Here is a 13,589-nt window from a genome sequence, read left to right as displayed (position 1 = left end):
AGAAGAGAAAGTGTATAATCAGAAATGATAGCACTAAATTATTTAGGATGTAATAAGAAACCTCCCAGTACTATGACCTTGTCCCCATGTGCTTCTATAGCCATAGAGCTCTCAGGGGCAAATTTAGCAAGCTGTGGGTTTGATGTTGCCTACAGCAACCAATCAGATTCTAGTTATCATTTATTTAGTACATTAAACAAAATAACAGCTAGAATCTGATTGGTTGCTCTAAGCAACATCTCCACTTTTTTTCAAATCCGCAGCTTGACAAATTTCCCCCCCAGGTGCATGAACAAACATATATCAAGAAGAGGTTTAGTTTGTATATCATGCTTACAGGTGCAATGTGACAACCTCCCTATTAAATCTGTGCTAGCCACCCTATACAAAACTATGCTATGCAATATTTAAGATATGCAGCAGACTCTTGGCTACATAGGATGAATTTGGTATAATTTTTTAGTAAACTTAGAGCAATATAAGGCATATTAACTGCATTATTACGCTACTTCAGTATTTCACCACATTAAATAATCTACAATCCTCACTGAGATGTCTATTATTTAGATACTGCCCCAAATCAGTATTTTACAAAGTAAACATATACTGTATATGCCTGCTATAATTAACCCACCATCCTAATGTATATAGATATGCATTATTATTAATGTTGATAATGAGTCCATCTTATAATTGATGACATCACTGCTGATGATGATATAATTTAAAGGAGTCTACCCACATAATTAACCTGCGCAGCATAAATATATTTTACATTCACCTTGTATTGAAAATCGTCATTCTTGTGGTTGCAGAACTCTGATTACATTTAATAACCTTACAGGGTAATAATAAATTATATATGTAAGAGCAGTACTGCAAACGTTTGACTCTAATTATGTATAATCAACATACATGATGATGTCATTGTAATCCCCCCCCTGCCTGGATATAACAGCTTCTACCCTCCTGGTTCTCAGCCCAATCAGCATACAACTTCACCCCCTGTCTCCTGAACTAATAATATCAAACCAATGAATGTCTGGGAATGGGGGGAGCTAATTGTTAGTACAATCAGAGCATGTTGGTCTATACACAAAGCAGATCTCAATGTCAACATTGTCTTCTATAAAATAAAGTGCAAATTACATCATTGGATTAATCCAATTGTGCCTCAGCATTGTCCTATTTTAGATAGTATTATTTTGCTATAAATACATTAACTTACTAGTATCCTAACCCAGGCTTTTTTGCTTAACCATTACTACCTAGACATGTCTGAGTGCAGTACAAATCCACTAACATTTATACTTTAGTTTACACATCAAAGCTTTCTTATTTTGCTTATTTTAATGAATTTACTTTGTAGAATTAATAAGACGGTGGGCCCATGGTGCATTCCTCTCTCTTATTGTTTGGCTGTCAAACCCCCTCCCCATGAACATCCCAGTTACATCCGAAGAACAGCTCATCTATGTTAAGCAAAACTTGGCTTCGCAAGTCAACTCCAATAAAATGAATATATTCCCCAGGATTCTTTACTTATTCCAGACATCCATTCCGGTTTCCACCAAATGCCTTTAAATTTCTCCAACATTACACAACACTCTTTATATGGACGTCCATTTATTAAAGTAGTGCGGTGTCAAGCAATATGTATCGCTGCAAATTGCGGTGATGCTTATTGAAACACTGCTGCTATTTACTATGCCAGGGCTACTCAGGGAGCCCTGGCAAAGATAACCCTGATATGCGAAGGGGTTTATGTCTTTACTGGCAGCCAGTGAATGCCAACTCTGAACCACACATGTGCAGCTAAAGATCACACATGAGCATAGGAGATGACCTTGTAGTACAGCTTGTCCATTGTCAGCGATGCAATGCGCCCCCTTCACTCGTGAGTGTGGACAACCATAGAATAAGAATCCATCCAGCCCCCTATGCTCTCAGTTCCCCTCTGGCTACTAGGAGACAGTGGCGCTATATAAATAAATGGTGATGATGATGATGATCAAGCTGGGGTTGCTCTGGGAGCCCTGGCGAAGAACCCCCTTCTCCACAAACTCTAATTCCTATTTACCGACAGCCTAACGTATCTGGTAAATGGAGGAATTGCGCACAGCACATCCATGGATGAGGGATCCAACAAAGTCGGAGAGTCTTCAGCTAGATCCCTTTAAAAATTACAGGTATTGCCTTCCTGAAATGCATTACCTTGCTGCGAAAAACAGAGCTTAATAAATTGGAGAACTTTGCAGTTCCCATATTGATATACGGGATAAGAAATGGTAACAAACGTTAAATGGGTTATCTATGATTTCTCCTGCGTTGAACCCTTCATAAATTAAAGCGATGGCCATATTACGGAGAAAACTGCTGTTTTGTTTTTTTTTAAAAAAACTTTATTTATAAAGGCAGCAGTAAAGCATATTATTAATATATATTAGCTTTTCACACAATAAAATGTGTAATATCTGTCAATATGTCTTTATATGTGATAGTATGTGATATTTTTCATTTCAATGCCGATTCTTTCCATCCCTCTGCCCAATTCTTTAACTGCTCCCCTCCTTCCCAGCTAACCCTATCCAATTTACATCACCAGCAGTAAAATATTTAATGAATGCATTCACAACTGTTATACATTATTTTACAAAAAAAAAGGTACTAGCTGCAATTTCTTTGAAGGCCTTTAGGCCATAATGTTGGTAACTGGCTTATCCGGAAAACTTCTTTTAAGATTGAGCTGGGGATAAACAACCCCTAGTGCTCCATTCCAATACATGTCATCAAAAATGTTTACAACCAAGGGAATGTCTGGCTTTAGGCAATTATGTCAACTGCATTCTTTTTGACTATTTATCCTGTGCTATCCTATTTCATATTTTCCAGGGGGTACATTTATTGTGGAGTTTGTATGTTCTCCCTGTGTTTGCGTGGGTTTCCTCCGGATGCTCCGGTTTCCTCCCACACTCCAAAAAACATACTGGTAGGTTAATTGGCTGCTATCAAAATTGACCCTAGTCTCTCCCTCTCTGTCTGTCTCCCTCCCTGTCTGTGTGTGTCTGTGTGTGTCTATATTAGGAAATTTAGACTGTAAGCTCCAATGGGGCAGGGACTGATGTGAATAAGTTCTCTGTACAGCGCTGCGGAATTGGTGGCGCTATATAAATAAATGATGATGATGATGATACTGTAGTGCTATGGAGGGGGGCAAGAGTATAACTTAGTAATTTGTTTTAGAAACTCTACAAAGATTTCTCCTCCTGTTGCTGTGACTGTCTCTCCACCCTTTCTGTCTCCATCTTTTCTGACTGCTTTCTCTCCTACACAACTGTCTCTCCTCCTGCATTGCCTTCCTTCCTTCCCAATGACTGTCCTCCCACTGTACACAACTCTCTCTGCTCCCTCCTTGCTGTCTCTCCTCCTAACCAATGACTCTCCTCCCTCACTGTCTGCTGTCTCTCCTCCTACACAACTGTCTCTCCTCCCTCTCTGCCGTCTCAGGAAGTTCTGACTTTTCCTGTCAGTTAAAAGTTTTTTTGTTCAGAGGTGGAGAGGGCAGAAGAGAGAGAGAGAGAGACACACACACAGAGAGGGACATTGAGCAGGGGGGAGGCTGAGTGAGAGCAGAGCAGAAGAGTATTATTGGGTGAGGGTCAGACAGCAGTGGCAGAAAAAGAGAACAAGGGGGGATCTGAGAAATGATGTGAGAGTGCAATAGGTATATGCAGAGAGAGGGCTGAATGTGACACCCTAGATATATAGAGTGAGACCACAGCAGCTTAGACTGCGACTCTCTAAGAAGAAAGTGACACACCAGGGGAGAGACTTCCCGAGACCAAGCAGGTGAGTGACAGACACTTCCTTATAACAATCAGATGCATTAAGAGTCAACAAAATAGAATTCTGTGATCCTGGAAAAGAACCATTACTCCTGTTTATCAGAATTCTATCATTGTTTTACTAGTAAGAGATTTATTTAATTGTTCTATACATCCTGTGTGTGTGAAGGGGGTTGTGACAATTTCATGGTGTCTCCACCACACCATCTCACTGTCTTTGTCTTCAATGGTTCAGCTATTTTTCTGCAGGGTATTTCTTTTGTCTGCTCTTTGTAAAGGTAGAGACATTGGGAAATGTCTACATGTTACCTTAAGCAATAAATCTGTCACAGGGTCACTATGCATTGTCATCAGTAAAGGTGCAATTTTCTATTAATTGTTTATCCACAGGGTATATCACTTTATGTACTTTTGGGGGTACCTCAAACACGTTCAAATGGTCAACTTAAAATCTTATTTTATTAATCAAATGTAAATAAAACAATTTAATTATTACAAATATGAATTGTATAGATACAAAGAGTGCTTGGTAAATATGTATTTACATTAGGGATGCTGGGAATAAATAGACACATTCCAGGGAGTACTTGAACTATACTGCACACTAGAGGGAAGTTTCCTAGTTGCCAGTGTTTTAAAATAATTTCCAGGAGAACCGTGCTGCTGATCCGTTTATATGAAAGCACGGCATGCGAGGGTAAAAATGTTAGCAAACCTTTACAGTTCTATTTCCAAAATTAAATGTTTACTATTCTTTGATAGAATGTAATTTTCTAGCATTTTAAAAACTCTTCCTTAGGTATTAATTCATAGAACCTAGAGAATAAGAATAGTGCAAATTGAATGCAACACACAGAGTTTGAGGAATTGTTGGTCGGTAATGAAAAACAGGGACATTTTTAGGGGCAAAACTTTAAAAACTGGGACTGTTCCTGGAAATTAAGGACAGTTGGCAGTTATACTGTTATAAAGTGGTATATCATACACTAATGGTAAGAAACACTAAACTACATGAAAATGAGAGCAAATAATACATTTTTTTAAAGAAGGCCTTAACAATGAATCTTATAACTACTCTGGTCAGCGCAACATTAATAAACCTAAGGAAATTAATGTCTGGTACACAGAATTTTCCCATAAAGTCATGTTTCACTCCAGATGTGTACCATCTGTCTCCCTGTAATTGTCACTAGTTAGCATGACTGTAACCATCACCACCATAAGGCAAAACACTCAGAGCTAGATTTACTAAGCTGCGGGTTTGAAAAAGTGGAGATGTTGCCTATAGCAACCAATCAGATTCTAGCTGTCATTTTGTAGAAGGTACTAAATAAATGAAAGCTAGAATCTGATTGGTTGCTATAGGCAACACCCCCACTTTTTCAAACCCGCAGCTTAGTAAATCTAGCCCTCAGACACTTCCGCTGGGTCCTGTATCGCAGCCTAGAAGTGTAAGTCTCTCTCTCTAGTGCTGCAATCTGTATTATTTAGTTTCTAAGTAATGCATTGCTATGTAAACATGTCTGCAGGGATATATGTGCACAAGACACATAAAGGCAACAAAAAAAAAACAAAGTCAGTCCTGCGAGTAATAGAAAAGTTCATTATTTTGGGCTATTACCGGTTCTCCAGGACCAGTTGGAGAGTAATGACTGTAAAATTAAATCTAATAACCAGGGAGTCAGAATCTCGCTGTCTATTACTGAATTGCTCATTACCTGAAGTTCCTTATTAGTATTATCATTTATTTTTATAACATCCATAATACTGTACAGATAATATTTAACCATTCACATCAGTCCCTGCCCTGTTGGAGCTTACAGTTTAAATTCTGCCTTTAAACACATTGCCGTTTTAAATTTTGCTGCAAAGTCGCCGAATATCATCATCATCAACATTTATTTATATAGCGCCAGCAAATTCTGTAGCGCTTTACAAATGGGAACAAACATTAATACAACAATACTGGGCAATACATACAGACAGAGAGGTAAGAGGGCCCTGCTCGCAAGCTTACAATCTATGGGACAAATATCGGCGATTTGCTAGAATCGGAGATTAATACATTTACCCCCAGAAATTTTACTCTGCACCAATTAGCCAGGTTCACACCTATATGCAGAGTGAGGGGTCCTGAACTGAATATATTGCTGATTATCTCCTGTTTACAGGGTGTGAAATTCCTTTGTAATTGAAATCTCACTCTCATGAGTAACCCCTGGCTATGTACCAGTAGACCTTTTTTTGTACACAATCTTCTAATTTGTAAACCATAAGGTCCTAGTTTCTAGGTGGGCAAACAGATGATTACAGCACTTCTTGAATAATCAGTGCACACACATCAACTAAATACATCACTTCAAAACCTAGAGTCATTACTCCTGGTAATCATTGCAACGCCTATAAGCAGTAGTCCAGATTACATCTAGAACCATTACTCCAGATACTGTTTTCATCATCTGGAACCATAATTCCATATTAAAGATTCAAAACCTAGAACTATCATTCCTATTGACATTCTAGTACACGAAACCATTATAGTGGATCCTGTGTTGTGGTAAGAAAGGTCAATCTAGTCTAGACTAGAACAGTAGGAGTAATACATAGTATCGTTGAGTACCTACCAAAACATATCATCATCACCATTTATTTATATAGCGCCACTAATTCCGCAGTGCTGTACAAAGCACTCACATCAGTCCCTGCCCCATTGGAGCTTACAGTCTACACTCCCTAACACACACAGAAAGAGACTAGGGTCAGTTTGATAGCAGCTAATTAACCTACCAGTATGTTTTTTGGAGTGTGGGAGGAAACTGGAGCACCCGGAGGAAACCCACGCAAACACGGGGAGAACATACAAACTCCTCACAGATAAGGCTATGGTTGGGAATTGAACTCATGACCCCAGTGCTGTAAGGCAGAAGTGCTAACCACTACGCCAAACATATCAACATTTACAGTAGTTGACATACCTTCTAGTAGGGCACTTTCCAACATCAAACACTACATTTGGAAATGTAATACTCTAATATCTCCTTTCTTCCTTCCAGTTCTACCATGAAGTCCTGGCTGGTGCTTACACTTCTTATTGGTGGCTATTTGATCTACCTTCTGTTGGGTGCCTTGGTGGTCTCCACTATTGAGGGTCCTTATGAGCAAAACTTGCGGAGTGAACTGAGGAAACTGAAACAGCTGTTCTTGCAGCAAAGCTCCTGCTTGAATGAGAGTGGTTTGGAGGCCTTCCTGGAGAAAGTGATCAGCGCCAACAAGTATGGGGTCTCTGTTTTGCGCAACTCATCAAACGACAGTAAATGGGACCTGGCATCTTCACTCTTCTTTTCCAGCACATTGGTAACCACTGTGGGTAAGTAGTGCTCAAAGGTGGGGTTAATGGTCCATGAAGGACACAGGGGCATGCCGTAAATTCTTTGATAGACAACTTAGTAACAGATAAAAGTCTGGTAATAAGATGGAAGTACTGGGTATAGGGGTAAATGTAAGTACATGGATAGAGAACTTGCTAAAGGAAAGAAGACAAAGGGTAGTTGGGTGGGTCATATGCAGATTGGTCTACAATTATTAGTGGTGTACCCTACTCTAAGGCTATGCACGTAAGCTATGGTCATAACTATGCTACTCACACATTAATTGTAATGCAATTGGGGCAGCACAGTGGCCTAGTAGTTAGCACTTCTGCCTCACAGCACTGGGGTCATGAGTTCAATTCCTGACCATGGCCTTATCTGTGTGGAGTTTGTATGTTCTCCCTGTGTTTACGTGGGTTTCCTCCGGGTGCTCCGGTTTCCTCCCACACTCCAAAAACATACTAGTAGGTTAATTGGCTCCTATCAAATAAAAAAATTGTCCCTAGTCTCTCTCTCTCTGTCTGTGTGTTCCTATAAGAAGGACAAAGCAGAGCTAAAGAGGGCTCAGAGGGGAGGGGGACATTATTTTTAAAGGGAATTGAAAGGTATATAGAAAGGTTAGATACACTTTGTTTATTTTAGAAGACAAGGCTCTGTAGAGATTACCTAAATAATCTGTATACATATAATTGAGGTCAATACAAGGAATTGTCTAACAAACTTTATTTACCAACAGCTAGATCAAGGGTTAAAAATTGTGAATGGAGGAAAGTTGGTTTTACCATGTGTATAGGAAAGGGTTCTTTACTGTAAGGGTGGTTAAGGATGGGAATTCCTTACCGCATGAGATGTTGATGCCAACTTCACAAATCTAAGAATGTATTATAGCTTACAAAAAATGGTACATGTAGCTATAATTAGTAGAGGGCATTGTGGGGGTGATTGATGCAGAAATTGTGTCCCAATTGCCATTTTTGGGATCAGGAAGGAATTGTATTTTTGTCCCCCTGTCAGGATAAATTGACAATAACACGCTAAGGGTTTTGTTTTTCCCTTCTCTGAATCAATACAATTAGAATTTATGACAGGTTGAACTTGATGGACCTGTGTGTTTTGTCAATTTTACTAACTATGTAACTACAATGATCAGAGTGAGTGAGTCAACAATCAAAGAGCTTGTGATCAGCGACTGTTCTCACTACAACTCCTACCCTGGAAGCGTCATTTACAAAAGATGAAGGTGTTATTTAATGGACTTTAGGATCAGCCCCATGTCGGTAGTGTATAGAGAACTCACATCAGTCCCTGCCCCATGGGAGCTTACAGTCTAAATTCCCCAACACACACACACTGACCAAGAGAGACTAGGGTCAATTTAATAGCAGCCAATTAACCTACTAGTATATATTTGGAGTGTGGGAGGAAACCCACTCAAACACGGGGAGAACATACAAATTCCACACAGATAAGACCATGGTAAGAAATTGAACTCATGACCCCAGTGCTGTGAGGCAGAAGTGCTGACCACTAAGCCACCATGCTGCCTCAGTGATGGTGTTTGCAGAGGAACAGGTATTTGCATTGACTGATGGGAGGAGAGGCATTGCCATTACACAGAATGAATTGGTTTTTGCACTAGCTCTAAGCTGTTGGTGACAAATAGTATTTCTGGATGCCCTTGTACCCCACAAAAAAAAAAATTAAAATGCACAAGGGTACCACATACAGTATATAGGAGGTTGAACTTGTGATGTGATTTAACACTACTGCACCGTGTGCCCTTTCAGATTTCTCCATATAGCTGTAAACCCAGGTGCACCAGATTGTGAAGGGATTTTTGGAGAGCATAGAGAAGGTGTTCACCTTAATATGTTCTGGGATGGCCATGTAGGTGCACAATGGCAAAACCAAGGCCTTTTGTTTTGTACATCTAGGACTAGATTTACTAAGCTGCGGGTTTGAAAAAGTGGGGATGTTGCCTATAGCAACCAATCAGATTCTAGCTTTCATTTATTTAGTACCTTCTACAAAATGACAGCTAGAATCTGATTGGTTGCTATAGGCAACATCCCCACTTTTTCAAACCCGCAGCTTAGTAAATCTAGCCCCTAGTGCGCTTCGTAACTGAGGTCCTTATACCATAAAAGCTCCATATGTTCCTAAAGAAACCACAAAAGTTCACCATTGTATTAAAAATATGTTTACATGCGACTGAGGATTTTTAAAGGACACTCTGTCTTTGATAGTGGATATGTCCTTTAATGGGATAAAAGCTCAGCTTTCTAATGTACAGCACAATGTAATATCTTTTTGCATTGCAATTACTATGTTTAAATGATAAATTCAACATAATGATTAAATAGCCTGTGTAAGAACTCTGACGGTTCTTGTTTAAAGGGATTGGACAATAATTCTGAAGGTGTGTAGTGAGTGTGATGTCTGATTGGACAGGAGCTGCAGCATGTTCAGTCAGCTGGCACATACCCTGCAGTCTGCTTGAATAGCTACGATGGGTTAATTCAGTGAGTTCTGACATATATTACTGCCAGGGATTGGCTGGTAAATTGTATCCCAGCTGGAGCAACACTCCACTCAGCAGCCTATTAGGAATATGTTAAAGGGATAAAAAATGAAGGTAGCCCAGTGACCCAGCCCAAGGTTGCCCACTGTGGGACTGGTTCGGAGGGCAGATGATGTCCCCTGCCCCCCCCCCCAGCACAGGCAGCCCCTGATTACCGCACTATCACTGATGTTGTAGTCTACAGGGAGTTAACTTCCATATGTAAATATCCTAGATACTTTCCCCTACTAGTCACTACCAGAATAGAGAGGAGAGTTGATGTAATGCACTCAGCCCTGTGATACTTCCTCCGCCCTTCACAGACTTACCCTTTCTCTCCTGACACCCACAGATCAGCGCCTGTTTATTGCTGGCAGATCTGCCCTCGCTGCAGTAACACCTGCACTTCTGTTACACATAGCAAACAAAAAGAAACTGAAGAAACATCCCAGGCTCTGTAATCTCATGTATTTCCCTTCTGGGCACAGTAAAATATCGAAATCTTTGTTTAAACATCTCCCTGTGTACACACTAAACAGCTAATCTGTAAATTCTCATAGTAAATGATCCATCACACAGCGAGGAATGTGACATCCTGATGGTAACAGGACCTGTGTGTGCGCTAGTGACAGCGACATGTGTAACGGAGGAATCCAGACTAATGTCAGTGATGTGGTTAATGGTCCCTTGTAGGACCAGAGCAGACTAATGACAATGATAAAGTTAGTGAGTATCAGTCCCTCATAGGACGAGAGTGGACTAATGGCAGTGATAGGTTTAGTGAGTGTCAGCCCATTGTAGGACCAGAGTGGACTAATGGCAGTGATAGGGTTAGTGAGTGCCAGTCCCTCGTAGGACCAGAGTGGACTAATGGCAGTGATAGGGTTAGTGAGTGCCAGTCCCTCGTAGGACCAGAGTGGACTAATGTCAGTGATAGGGTTAATGAGTGCCAGTCCCTCGTAGGACCAGAGTGGACTAATGGCAGTGATAGGGTTAGTGAGTGTCAGGCCCTCAAAGAACCAGAGTAGACTAATGGCAGTGATAGGGTTAGTGAGTGCCAGTCCCTCGTAGGACCAGAGTGGACTAATGGCAGTGATAGGGTTAGTGAGTGCCAGTCCCTCGTAGGACCAGAGTGGACTAATGTCAGTGATAGGGTTAATGAGTGCCAGTCCCTCGTAGGACCAGAGTGGACTAATGGCAGTGATAGGGTTAGTGAGTGTCAGTCCCTCAAAGAACCAGAGTAGACTAATGGCAGTGATAGGGTTAGTGAGTGTCAGTCCCTCGTAGGACCAGAGTGGACTAATGGCAGTGATAGGGTTAGTGAGTGTCAGTCCCTCGTAGGACAAGAGTGGACTAATGGCAGTGATAGGGTTAGTGAGTGTCAGTCCCTCAAAGAACCAGAGTAGACTAATGGCAGTGATAGGGTTAGTGAGTGTCAGTCCCCCGTAGGACCAGAGTGGACTAATGGCAGTGATATGTTTAAAGGGCCTCTCCTTATTTCTGTCAATGAAACTTATGTTTAATGGATATAGAATATTAAGATGGACAAAGATTGGCTGGCAAATTTTAGCCCAGGGGGCAAGACTCCACTTAGCAGCCTATTAGGTCCATTTTAAAGGAAAAAAATGCAAGTGGCCCAGTGGCCAAGCCCAAGGTAGCCCACTATAGTACTGGCCTGGGGAGCAAATGCCCCTGCCAGCCCAGCCTGCCCCTGAAGATTTATACTTATTGTCATCTAAGAATTTGCACTGATCATACATGTTTAATTAGACAGAAATATGCCAAGTCTGTGCCATACCCATGCTAACCCCAGCAATTGAACCAGCTTATACTAAACTGTAATTAATATCTTTTTACTTTTATTTGCATTTTCTTTATTTCAGTTTTAGGTTGTTTTTTTTCCCATTTAGCATTTGTTTACCTTTAATAGAGACACAACTGGCACACAGGGGGCATTATGAAAACTGGCGCTGAGGTAGCTACAATAAAAAAGTTATTGCAACCCGTAGTGACCAACCAGATGTTTGGTCGAGCATTCACCGGCGGCCCCCAGCTCGTTCCTGCTTTTTGACTCGCTGACCCTTTTCATTCCTGTAAGCTCTGTTGAACCCTGCACCCTGCTTTATGTCCCACCAGACTTCACGTGTGGGCCCAGCTCTTATGAAATAAGTGAATGTGGAGGTTGTGGGATGTTGTAGGGCAAGTGGGAAGTAAGAGAGGTGTCAGAGGTAACTAGGGTTTTAGAGGGCTTATGAAGGTATTCTGGGTGAGTGGGCATTGTGAGAGTTTGGAGTGGGGTATATTATAGGGACATGTGATGTCTCTTTCTTTGATTAAATGTATTGTATTAGGGTAATGTGTGGCCCCTTTTGAGGGTTACTGGGCTGTACAGAGGGCCATTTAAGTGTATCAGGTTGACCATCGTTGTTCTAAACTGTACATGAAACATTGGTTGTATGTTTGGATGAATTGGGATATATCGCTATTTTTTAGAAAGTTGTCTGTGTGCTAAATGTCTTCCTTTAAAGCGCTACAGAATTTGCTGGCGCTATATAAATAAATGTTGATGATGATGATGTCTGTATATTCTCCATTATTTGCAGGGGCATTACTATATACTCTCTCCTCTTATCTTACATCACTAGAACAGAACTTGTGTTCTAAATCCTTCACTTTGTTGAAGAAATTTAAAGTTTTCTGGCACTTGGTGTCTTATCTTTCTAGTTTCTATAATTGCTGAATAAATAGAAGTTCTGTAGAATAGGCGACAAGATCACAATTAATGATTATGGCATAAGCCTGTTTATGGCGTGTGTGAACGGTCCCTTCTGCATCCGTGGGACAATTGTATCGGGAAACTGGCCATGAATGTAGATTATATTATACGCCCCCTCCCTGGCTATATACAACTGCATATCTTGGATTAGGGCCCACTCCTGGCTCAGCAGCCCGTTCACGTTGTAAACATATTACATCAGGGTGAGAGCTGCAGGGTCATTTCAGTTTAGGATAGATCCATGTCATATGCAGTCTGTTACTTGTTTACATGTAGGCTTATTGGGTACATTGGGTTTGGTGCTTTTAAAAATCAGGCAGAAGCACTGTTTTATATTATTTTTACTGAATATATTATATTTATACCTGAAAATACTGAAATCGTTATATTTTGCAAAATATGTCCATCAAATTTTCTTTTAACCCCCAGCAGCAGGTTGCCATTGTAAAAGGTAGGTGCATCTCTTAATTAGCTAGGAGAGTATGAGTGACAGACTTGCAGACTTGCTCGGCAGAATGTGACAATGTTCATTCCCCACCTCCTCTCTGTGTATTAGTGAAACTTGTGTTGCTATGTTTGATGTCACGGTAATGTGTCTTCTACTTCCTTTAAGTCATCGGACACTTAGCAGATAGTTGCAGTGCTTGGTCTGTTCTGATAGATAAGGTAAAACAAAGAATACATAAAAAGAGAAGTACACAAGGGAGGATTAGAGGAGAGAGGATAATGCAGGTAATTCAATTTAGAGATTATTTGTCTAGGTGGAGGGGTGGAGCGGCTCCTCTACCTGTTTGCAGCTGTGTCTATGTCATACTTTTCTGCTCTATATCTGTCATCCTCATAGACTCCAGGGGCCAGATTCATTAAGGATCTTAACTTGAGAAACTTCTTCTTTCAGTCTCCTGGACAAAACAATGTTACAATGCAAGGGGTGCAAATTAGTATTTTATTTTGCACATAAGTCAAACACTGACTGTTTTTTCATGTAGCACACAAATACTTGATAGCTTATTTGTACACTGAAATTTAAAGTTGATATT

The 13,589-nt window shown here is 40.6% G+C and overlaps 2 protein-coding genes across 2 annotated transcripts in view; both read left to right on the top strand.

Annotated features, from left to right (window-relative positions):
- DPF1 (double PHD fingers 1) overlaps nucleotides 1-13,589 on the top strand; it is a 199,084-nt gene that overhangs the window by 26,880 nt on the left and 158,615 nt on the right. The window lies entirely within an intron of this gene.
- The window catches only part of KCNK6 (potassium two pore domain channel subfamily K member 6), a 29,297-nt gene continuing 19,206 nt past the window's right edge, over nucleotides 3,499-13,589 (top strand). Inside the window, exons 1-2 of the mRNA XM_075187093.1 lie at nucleotides 3,499-3,849; nucleotides 6,899-7,212. Coding sequence (XP_075043194.1) covers nucleotides 6,906-7,212 — 307 coding nt within the window. The 5' untranslated portion in view covers nucleotides 3,499-3,849; nucleotides 6,899-6,905. The remainder of the gene's footprint in view (nucleotides 3,850-6,898; nucleotides 7,213-13,589) is intronic.

Source organism: Mixophyes fleayi, chromosome 9 (genome assembly GCF_038048845.1).
Source record: "Mixophyes fleayi isolate aMixFle1 chromosome 9, aMixFle1.hap1, whole genome shotgun sequence".
In the NCBI taxonomy this organism is placed as follows: Eukaryota; Metazoa; Chordata; class Amphibia; order Anura; family Limnodynastidae; genus Mixophyes; species Mixophyes fleayi.
Note: the sequence above shows the minus strand (reverse complement) of the source record. Positions and strands in the feature narration are given on the sequence as shown.